Below are 11,589 nucleotides of genomic sequence, written 5' to 3' on the forward strand. Positions count from 1 at the left end.
ATGGGAATAAAATAGAACAAAATTTTTTTGTTCAGTTTTAGTTAAGCACTTATTGCTTACTTTTCTTGTGAAAATGGGATGTATACTGATAAACTATGCAGTTATGTCAAAAATCTGTAGAGTAATAATCAATCTTTATGATTAATATGACAACATACTAAAAGCATAAACAATGCTTTTGTGCAAAATATTTAGTGGTGAATTACTGAGAAGGCTTTAAACTGTTTGACTACATTTCTGTAGCTATCAGAGCCAAACATTCTTTTACTAGTTTGGTTTACAAACTAAATAATTGTACATTTTCTAAAAGTAAAATTCCATGGAATGACTGTAACCCCTCTACAGGCCATATGTACTGACAATGCAACACCCAGCTGTCTTTCACATGTGTATATCAGGCTCAGAGCTTCATCGTCAGTGTTAATACAGGTTACAAAAAGAACAAAAAGAAAGCTTAACTTAACTCTCCCTATATAAACGGGAGAACTGTCAATAGAATTAAAATTGCAGCTTAACTCCAGCTTTACACTTCTGAAGTGTACTATACTTGTCTTAATGCAAATAAGTAACTAGTAGAACATAAAATGAATTAACATTCCATACCGTCATAAAGTAGAGACTCTTCATTCCGCTGAATAATTTGTAAGTATTGATAGCGCTCATGTTTTCAATAATAAATTCATTGATTAGTGTATATTCAGTCAAAATGAATAAAGCAGTCTGTGCCTGTAACACTGGACATAAAACAAGTGTGTGCTACAGGGAATGCCCATACAAGAAGAAGAAAAGATTGAGTTAGTCCCGTCCAGTCTCCGTACCAGGGCTGCACGTTCACATGCGTGCTCTGACATAGCACCAGAGCTGCGAAATGATGATATACAAAAGTACAGAATCTTTTACTGCAATGTTTACATCATATATAAGTACTTAGTTGATAAATCAGTACAAGCTATATGCTACATATTCACCCTAGACAAACAAGGGCTTTTTTCTAACACAACGGTGTGAAACGATCCAATCCTTTATAAAAGTCTGAGAACTGGATGGACTGTTTATTTTACAGTAGATACCAAAATGACAGTTTGTTTTTGGTTTCTTCAGTGGATGGAAATGAGGAGAAAATTCCAAATCACCTTCCACACACATTTAAGGTCAAAGTTTACATATGTCTGTCAATCTTGAAATTTTAAGTTCTGCAAGAGTTCTTTTTTTCATGACTGAATGAATGGAACCCAATTACATTTTGTGTATTATTGTACCTTTAGAAATGTAATAAAAAAAAAAAACTATCACCCCTGTGACAAAGGTACATTTTAATATTTCTGAGAGTGGGAGGATCTTTCCACACCATCAACTTACAAAAGTTGCTTTATACAGTCATGTGAAAAAGTTAGGACACCCCATGAGAATCTTTGTCTTTTTGAACATATTTAAACATAGACATTTGAGCTTCATTTGAACAGTACTGGAGCTTATATAACTAAACAAATAAAACTGAAAAAATTACTTTTAAACACAAGTTGTAAAATGTAATGAACAAAAATGGAAATGTATTGTGAAGAAAAAGTTAGGACACCCCCACATTTACTTAAAATGTCTAAATGATTAGCTGCAATGATTAGCGCATCGTTAGAGGACATTGAAGTTTTATTTAAACCTCAGACATTAGTTTGGTTTGCTCTTGATTGTTATCATCATGGTGAGATCTAAAGAGCACATTTAAAACAACTGCCAACATGGCCAGGTCAGGCCGTCCTAGCAAGTTCAGCCCAAGAGCAGACCACAAGATGCATAAAGAAGTCTCCAATAATCCTACAGTCATCATCACGGGACCTACAGGTAGCTCTTGCCACAGTTGATAGCAAGGTACATGCATCTACCATCAGAAAGAGACGGCACATGTGTAATTTTCATGGGAGGTGTGCAAGGAGGAAACCATTGCTGTAAAAAAAAACAACAACAACAAAAAAACATCAGAGCAAGACTAAAGTTTACCAGAGAACACCAAGACAAAGACCAGGACTTCTGGAACAATGTGCTTTGGACAGATGAATCCAAAGTTGAATTATTTGGGCACAGTAACAGAAGACATGTTTGGTGCAAACCAAACACAGCATTTAAGCACAAGAACCTCATACCAACTGTGAAGCATGGAGGTGGAAATGTCATGGTTTGGGGCTGCTTTGCAGCAGCACGGCTTGGCAAGCTCTCCATTATAGAATCCATGACGAATTATTCACTGTATCAGAGGGTGCTTGAGGAAAATATAAGACCATCTGTCCAAGGAATGGCTCAAAAAAATAATAATGGAGAGTTCTGGAATGGCCAAGTCAAAGCCCGGGTCTTAATCCTATTGAGATGCTGTGGGGTGATTTGAAACGAGCTGTGCATGCAAGAAACCCCTCAAACCTCACACAGCTGAAGATATTCTGCATGGAGGAGTGGGAAAAACTTTCTCCTAGTTGATGTCAGAGACGGTAGATGGTTAGAGGAAATGTCTAATTGAGGTTATTTCAGCCAAAGGGGGAAATATCAGCTATTAGGGCATAGGGTGTCCTAACTTTTTCCTCACAATAAATATTCATTTTAGTTTATTGCATTTTACAACTTGTGTTTAAAAGTAATTTTTTCAGTTTTATTTGTTAATTTATATAAGTTCCATCTCTCAATACTGTCCAAATGAAGCTCAAATATCCATATGTTTAAATATGTTCAAAAAGACAAGGTTCTTGTCTTGACCAAGCAGATTTTGTCTTTTTTGACACAGTAAAGAAAAAATTCCAAGATCTACATGAAAAACTATTTCCCTACAAGTGTGTGTAAACAAAACTTTAAAAGGGTATTCCTACTGATCTAACTGAATGATTTAATACTGGAGCTATATAAACCTAAACACTAACTGTAACCTTAACTTCAGTTAAGCTACAGTGTATCACAAAAGTGAGTACACCCCTCACATTTCTGCAGATATTTAAGTATATCTTTTCATGGGACAACACTGACAAAATGACACTTTGACACAATGAAAAGTAGTCTGTGTGCAGCTTATATAACAGTGTAAATTTGTTCTTCCCTCAAAATAACTCAATATACAGCCATTAATGTCTAAACCACCGGCAACAAAAGTGAGTACACCCCTTAGTGAAAGTTCCTGAAGTGTCAATATTTTGTGTGGCCACAATTATTTCCCAGAACTGCCTTAACTCTCCTGGGCATGGAGTTTACCAGAGCTTCACAGGTTGCCACTGGAATGCTTTTCCACTCCTCCATGACGACATCACGGAGCTGGCGGATATTCGAGACTTTGCGCTCCTCCACCTTCCGCTTGAGGATGCCCCAAAGATGTTCTATTGGGTTTAGGTCTGGAGACATGCTTGGCCAGTCCATCACCTTTACCCTCAGCCTCTTCAATAAAGCAGTGGTCGTCTTAGAGGTGTGTTTGGGGTCATTATCATGCTGGAACACTGCCCTGCGACCCAGTTTCCGGAGGGAGGGGATCATGCTCTGCTTCAGTATTTCACAGTACATATTGGAGTTCATGTGTCCCTCAATGAAATGTAACTCCCCAACACCTGCTGCACTCATGCAGCCCCAGACCATGGCATTCCCACCACCATGCTTGACTGTAGGCATGACACACTTATCTTTGTACTCCTCACCTGATTGCCGCCACACATGCTTGAGACCATCTGAACCAAACAAATTAATCTTGGTCTCATCAGACCATAGGACATGGTTCCAGTAATCCATGTCCTTTGTTGACATGTCTTCAGCAAACTGTTTGCGGGCTTTCTTGTGTAGAGACTTCAGAAGAGGCTTCCTTCTGGGGTGACAGCCATGCAGACCAATTTGATGTAGTGTGCGGCGTATGGTCTGAGCACTGACAGGCTGACCCCCCACCTTTTCAATCTCTGCAGCAATGCTGACAGCACTCCTGCGCCTATCTTTCAAAGACAGCAGTTGGATGTGACGCTGAGCACGTGCACTCAGCTTCTTTGGACGACCAACGCGAGGTCTGTTCTGAGTGGACCCTGCTCTTTTAAAACGCTGGATGATCTTGGCCACTGTGCTGCAGCTCAGTTTCAGGGTGTTGGCAATCTTCTTGTAGCCTTGGCCATCTTCATGTAGCGCAACAATTCGTCTTTTAAGATCCTCAGAGAGTTCTTTGCCATGAGGTGCCATGTTGGAACTTTCAGTGACCAGTATGAGAGAGTGTGAGAGCTGTACTACTAAATTGAACACACCTGCTCCCTATGCACACCTGAGACCTAGTAACACTAACAAATCACATGACATTTTGGAGGGAAAATGACAAGCAGTGCTCAATTTGGACATTTAGGGGTGTAGTCTCTTAGGGGTGTACTCACTTTTGTTGCCGGTGGTTTAGACATTAATGGCTGTATATTGAGTTATTTTGAGGGAAGAATAAATTTACACTGTTATATAAGCTGCACACAGACTACTTTTCATTGTGTCAAAGTGTCATTTTGTCAGTGTTGTCCCATGAAAAGATATACTTAAATATCTGCAGAAATGAGAGGGGTGTACTCACTTTTGTGATACACTGTATATACTGTATATAATCTTTTTGGCTCTTTAGTTTTACTAGTTTTAAATTAATCTGCATATTTGTTAAAAAATAACATTTTTCTTAATAGAGACACAGCAAATATCCCCAAAAAGTTCAATGATCAGGTTTTCCTTTCATCACAGGTATATTTAGTTTCAACCAAGAGCTAAATATATGTCCTTCCCCCCCCACCACACACACACACACACACACACACTAATTATGTCTGCTGTGGAGTGGCTAAATGGACCTCAGAGATATTAAAAAGTTAGCCTGGATGCATCTAGCTTTGCAGCTCCACGCAGTGCATTTAATTAAGTTAAGTGCATGGGGTAGGGTGGCTCACTCTGGCAGAGCCCAGGTTTAGAACCTCGTCTGTACCATAGCATGCTGCTAGCACCACACACACTCACAAACAAGCACACACTCGAATCACACAGAGCTGCCCACTTTAACACATTATCCCAAACAGTGCAGTAAAGAAAATAATTCCAGTAAAGATTATCCTTTGCCATGCTGTGGGCAGGAAGTGTATGCACTTTATCAAACTGCTTTGCAGGACAGAGGCAGGAGGTCTAAAGGAGGCTGACCCAGATGCACTATACATGGCCGTTGAAAAGGAAGGCAGCTTAGAGCACACTGGGAACAAGTTAGAAGGAGGGAAGGAAGACACAGGAGACAACATGCCCATCGTGGACAGAGAGCTACAGCTACAGATGGACTGTAGGGATCATCAAAGATCTGCTACTGCCAGAGCTAGAAAAGCTGAAATCAATCTTTGTTAGCAAGTTTTCATATGACAATATGCAGGGATTCCTGCAAGGATCGTGCAGATGCATTCAGAGAGGAGGACAAAGCTTGTCCAGTGCCAGTGCTGCTAATGCCAGGATGATTAGGTGGTGGTCGTCAAGGACATCATTAGCACAGGGCTGCCATGTTTCATTGCTGGACTGGATTGAGCTTGACCCCGGTCAGGCACAGCCAAAAACTCTGAGACCCTCTGGACAAGTCCTGCAAGAGGGAAGAATGGCCAAGTGTTTTAAAGAACAGAATCCAAAACCAATTAAAATGGAACTTAGATCACATCAGTGGAGATTATAATAAAAGAGAGTGTATCAAATAAAGCACAATAGAGTGTTTTGGAAAAGCCTCTTCATATTAATAATTCAAGCAGAATTAACTGAACAAATCCATGAAAAAGGGGAGACAGACATTTCAGTTTTATTTTAGCAATATACAGAAAGCATGGGTGCCTGCAAAGGCAACTGAATATACATGAGATAAATGAAGGGTATCATGGCTTAATAAAAAATGATGAAGTGTGATAGGAAGTGTGATATGTGAACCTGGTGTCCTTCAGACTTGCATGTAAGGAGCACAGATGTGTGCACAACAAGCCCATGCATGCAGCTGTTAAGAAGTGAGAAACAGAAAAAGATGGAGGGCAGCAAAACAGGTCATGCATACATGTTGTGTAGGAAATGGATGTTAGCATGAGTATACGAAAGGATTATTTTAAGTAGAGGTACAGTATAGGATGTGGACACATGATGGCAGTATTAGTCGAGGAACATGGGATATGGTGTGTGTGGGTTCATTCATTTCACTACTCATTGGGTAGCCAATAAATAAATTTTCAATATACAATATACACCCATCAGCCATAACATTAAAACCACCTTCTTGTTTCTTCATTCACTGTCCATTTTATCAGCTCCACTTACCATATAGAAGCACTTTGTAGTTCTACAATTACTGACTGTAGTCCATCTGTTACTCTGCATGCTTTTTAACCTCCTTTTACTCTGTTCTTCAATGGTCAGGACCCCCACAGGACCACCACAGAGTAGGTATTATTTGGGTGGTGGATGATTCTCAGCACTGCAGTGACACTGACATGGTGGTGGTGTGTTAGTGTGTGTTGTGCTGGTATGAGTGGATCAGACACAGCAGTGCTGCTGGAGTTTTTAAATACTGTGTCCACTTACTGTCCACCTTATTAGACACTCCTACCTAGTTGGTCCACCTTGTAGATGTAAAGTCAGAGACGATCACTCATCTATTGCTGCTGTTTGAGTTGGTCATCTTCGAGACCTTCATCAGTGGTCACAGGACGCTGCTCACCGGACACTGTTGGCTGGACTATTCTCAGTCCAGCAGTGGCGGTGAGGTGTTTAAAAACTCCAGCAGCATTGCTGTGTCTTATCCACTCATACCAGCACAAAACACTCTAACACACCACCACCATGTCAGTGTCACTGCAGTGTTGAGAATGACCCACCACCCAAATAATACCTACTCTGTAGTGGTCCTGTGAGGGTCCTGACCATTGAAGAACAGAGGTTAAAAAAAGGTATGTATTAAAAAGGTATGCAGAGAAACAGATGGACTACAGTCAGTAACTGTAGAACTACAAAGTGCTTCTATATGGTAAGTGGAGCTGATAAAATGGACTGTAGGTGTAGAAACAAGGAGGTGGTTTTAATGTTATGGATGATCGGTGTATATGGCTGAATCTCAGAGTTATTTCAACTGGGTTTAGAGTGAATTCACTTGGTCTACAATGAATTAATGTCATACTCATTTGTAGTGAGCAGATATAGTCATTAGAAAGCCATTCTGGACCTCGTCTTAAACCTTTTAAATAAATCAGCTTCATAAAATGCACCCGGAAGAACAGATGTGTCAATTTCCACTGACTGCTGCTTGTGGCGAGTTTATGAAAAATATTTTAGTTTTTTCTTTTATAAACCCATATTTGAACAGGAAAAGCCAATGCAGTGGTCAGTCAGGAAAATATGAATAAATAAACAAACAGAATTAATCTTGTTACTTTTTTATTCTATTTTTTCTATTTATTTGATGGCAGAGAGACACATGCAGTCATCATCTGCTTCTTTTTACAAGCCTGAAGTGGTCTCACATAACCAAAGAGCCACATTATGCTATTCAGTGATCATCCAACCATCAAGCAGACAGCTCAACCAGCCGACAGAGGTCAAATTTGCAGCAGCAATTAGGAACCTCATTAAAAACCTTCTTTAGGATCATCCAATCGTGCCTGTTGGATGCCTGACCGGGTCAATAGCACAGCTAATTAAACTTCAAAGCTCAACATCTTAAAGCAATGAAAGCATTAAGAAACAATGTGCCCCGCTCAGGTGGCGCAGCGATAAAGTACGCTAGCGCACCAGAGTTGGTGTTTCGAATACATTGTATCGAATCTCAGCTCTGCCTTCTGACTGAGCTGGACTGAACTCGACTCGTGCAGGTGAAAAATGCAGTCTGTACTGACTGTACGTGCTGGAGGGGGCGTATGTCAGTTGAGAGGCGTCCTCAGTCAGCGGTGAAGGGTCGAATCAGTATAGAGGACGCAATCAGGGTAATTGGACACGACTAGATTTGGGGAGAAAATTGGGGGAAAAAAGTGGGAAAAAAAGTGGGAAAAATTATATATATATATAAAGAAACAATGTGTTAGAATAACTGCAGTTATCAATGCAGGTATAACTGATATCCTGGCACTGGCTATGACTGTTTTGTAATTAAACGTGGGGGTAAAACCCTTATAACTAACAAATAAATGAGTAAGTTAGCAGTGAGTTAGAGTAGTGTTTCTGTATGATAAGATGAAGCTTCGCTGTGATTGACAGGGAACAGGCAGCACATACGGCACAGGCTAAAGTAAAAGTAGCTGTTTGAGTGTTCACTCTCATGCTAAAGTGATAGCACTGTGATCAGATTTCCAGGGCGCATATCCTGTTCCTATTCCCACAGCCCCTTAGCCTAACTGTCACCTCAAAGCCAATTTTAGCACCTGCGCTAGCAGTCTCTCTACCTTAAGCATTTAGAGGCTTGCTTTAAAAGACAGCAGCAAATCAGTCTTATAACCCAATTTCTATATGTGGAGCTCTACAAAGTGGAGCTCACTTACTTAATAAACACTATATGGACAAAAGTATTGGGATGCACATCTTAACCATTAAATTCAGATGTTTCATTTAGTCCTATGGTGAATAAAATCAAGCACCTTGTCATGCAGTCTGACAAAATGGGTCACTCTAAAGAGCTCAGTGATTTTAAGCATGGTACTGTAATAGGATGCCTCTCTTGCAACCACTGCAATTTTTTCCCTCCTAGATATTCCACAATCAACTGTGAGAGGGTATTACTGAAAAATTGAAGTGTTTAGCAACTCAGTTGACCCAATAACTGCAGAGTTCCAAACCTCCTCTGGCATTAACATAACAAAAATAAAGTTCATTGGGAGCTTCATGGCCTTACATCACCAAGCACATTGCCAATTGTTGGTAGGGTTGATGTAAAGCATGCAGCACTGGACTCTGGAGCAGTGGAAACGTTCTGAGGAGTGATTAGTTGCGCTTATCTATTCTTCGAGTCTTGGTTTGACAAATGCCAGGAAAATGCTACCTGCCTGATTGCACTGTGCCAACTTCAAAGTTAGGTGTAGGAAAGCTAATGGGGCTAATGGGGCTATGGGGTTGTTTTTTAGGGGTTAGTCTGGGCCTCTTAGTTCAGGAGAAGAGAAACGTTAAAGTTTCAGCATATCAAGACATTTTTGACAATTGTATGCTTCTGACTTTGTACAAGGGATCTTCAAAAAGTTTCTGCACTTTTATATTTTCATTGGAAATGGTAAGGGTGGAAGGAGTAGTAATTGGTCGTGTCTCAAAGACTTAGAGAGGGCTTATAGTCCAGATTTAGCACCATCTGATTTCCACCTTTTTGGACTGCTCAAAGAAGCTTTAAGGGGAAGAAGATTTTATGTGATGATGATGTGAAAGCAGTGCTGCATCAGTGGCTACACGCTCAACCAAAAACATTATTTGCTGATGTCATTAAAAAGTTGGTAAGACACTGGGAAAAATGCATCGGAAGGTGATTATGTAGAAAAGTGATGTCATTTGTTTTTGAAATTCTTAATAAATAAGAGTTAAAAAAGTGTGGAAACTTTTTGAAGAACATTCGTAGGAACAGTTCCAGCATGACTGTGCTGCAGTGCACAAAGCAAGGTCCATAAAGGCATGGTTGGGTAAATTTGGTGGTAAAGCCTTAACCTCAACCGTATTGAACCCCTTTGGGATGACCTGAAGCCAGGTTCAAACCAACTCCATATTACTCCCTATGGAATTAAAATGGGAGGTTATCTAAGGACCTGTAAGAGTAATGTGTCGGGTGTCCCAATACTTTTGTATGTACAGTATATAGCATATGTGAGGTTCCGTAGTATAAATGTTTGTTGGTTTAAGTGGCTTTTAATTCCTCGTTTACTCTTACTAGTTATATATGTCTAAGTCAGTAAAAAGTGTGTTGTACATACAAAGCTTTGTGAGACCGCGAGATGGTCCTCCCGTCGTCCAACAGCGGTCCCACTCAGGCTGCGAGCAATGCGGCGCAGGTGATCGGAATCATACTGCTCCCGGTCTGCCACTGAGAAAGACTAGAAAGAAAAAGTGGCATTCATAAACATACTCAGTCAACAAACACTGACAAGCTGTTACGTACACTTCATTCATTTAAAGCCAGATTTACGCAATACAAAATGTAGCTTATTTATGATCTCAGACAGTCGAATGTTTCTTTGGTTGTTAAATCAGTGGTTCTAGAATGCATCATTTGGACTGTAGTGTTGGGGGATTGATGTCCTGTCCAGGGCATGTTAATGCACTGTGCCCAGTGACTCTGGGGAAGCCATATCCTCTACAACAGTGGTCCCCAAACACCGAGCCATGGGCCGGTACTGGTCCTTGTGTCATTTATTACTGCACAGAAAAAAAGAATATATATATACTGTATATATAATAATATAATAATAATAATACATAATACATTTTATTTATATAGCGCTTTTCAAGATACTCAAAGACGCTTTACATAAGACAAATAATCAAAAAAAAATATATATATATAATATATACTGTATATATATATATATATATATAAAATCATTTTTTAAATATTTTTTTTAAATATTTTTTTCTGTTTTATTGACAATCACACTCCGAAAGATGTTTTATTTTGAAAAAACGGATTCTCTTTTAATAACATCCGTCTGTTGCTCTTGATGCGTTTGACAAGTACCGATTTCAGTCAAGGGAGAATATCCAGAGATCGCTACAAAAGCAATGAAAACACTGCTTCCGTTTCAGTGACAGCCACCAAGACAAAGTTACAGAGTGGACTGGACATAACAAACACACTTCAGGTGTTATTGTCTCCTATCACACCTAGGTGGGAGCGTCTCATTGCAGCAAAAGAAAGCTCAGGGTTCCCAATGATTTTCCATCATTAGTAAGTAGTATTGTTATGCACTTTGTGTTTTTTATTATGCTTGTCATACAATTTTATTTTAAATCCTCCTACACCCGCCGGTCCGTGAAATTATATCTTATATGAAAGCAGTCCATGGTGCAAAAAAGATTGGGGACCACTGCTTTACAACCCTAACCAGAATAAAGCGGTCATAAAATAATAATAAAAAAAAATATATATAAAATGAAACAGAAAAAAAGGTTTATTTAACAAAGTCATGTTTTTGACTGCAAATGTATATATTTCCATAAAAAACTGGTTGCCAAAAAACTCTACTACTGCATGGCAATATGCTGCATGTAAATGACTCACCAGGTCTGGGTGTGCGTTAAAGCTGTGAGATCCTGGCGCTCCAAATGCAGTCCTCTCCTGCTCAGCCGTAGGGGTCTGTGAGCGCCCCACCCCAAAAAGAAGTTTCCGTGCTATAAAAAACACAATAGTTTACTAGTTACTCATGTGTAATAGTCTTTTAATGTGTTTGGTATAAAAATGCTAGATTTGTTGGTCGTTTTCAGACGGAGTCCTTGTGTCCTTGTGTGTCTGGCTGGCGACACATCTGTTCATGTCAAGGCGGATGATATGTGATGTAGGGAATGTAGTGTAGGTGTGCCATGATTCAGTGAAAGGCTTGGAACCACTGACAGGGTCTCAATATCCAGCAGAGAATCAAATAGACTATCAATTAC

General features: G+C 39.8%; 1 protein-coding gene across 6 annotated transcripts in view; it reads right to left on the reverse strand.

Moving 5' to 3' along the window:
* Nucleotides 1-4,602: 4,602 nt before the first annotated feature.
* Nucleotides 4,603-11,589, reverse strand: part of usp54b (ubiquitin specific peptidase 54b) — a 198,240-nt gene continuing 191,253 nt past the window's right edge. For 5 of the 6 annotated variants that reach the window (XM_063002872.1, XM_063002873.1, XM_063002868.1 and 2 more), the window contains 3 exons: nucleotides 11,216-11,325; nucleotides 9,912-10,031; nucleotides 4,603-5,581 (listed from right to left, as the gene is read on the reverse strand). In XM_063002872.1, coding sequence (XP_062858942.1) covers nucleotides 5,510-5,581; nucleotides 9,912-10,031; nucleotides 11,216-11,325 — 302 coding nt within the window. In that variant the 3' untranslated portion in view covers nucleotides 4,603-5,509. Of the gene's footprint in view, nucleotides 5,582-9,911; nucleotides 10,354-11,215; nucleotides 11,326-11,589 lie in introns of those variants that run through there. The other variant, XM_063002874.1, reaches the window with a different exon arrangement.

Source organism: Trichomycterus rosablanca, chromosome 10 (genome assembly GCF_030014385.1).
Source record: "Trichomycterus rosablanca isolate fTriRos1 chromosome 10, fTriRos1.hap1, whole genome shotgun sequence".
Lineage (NCBI taxonomy): Eukaryota > Metazoa > Chordata > Actinopteri > Siluriformes > Trichomycteridae > Trichomycterus > Trichomycterus rosablanca.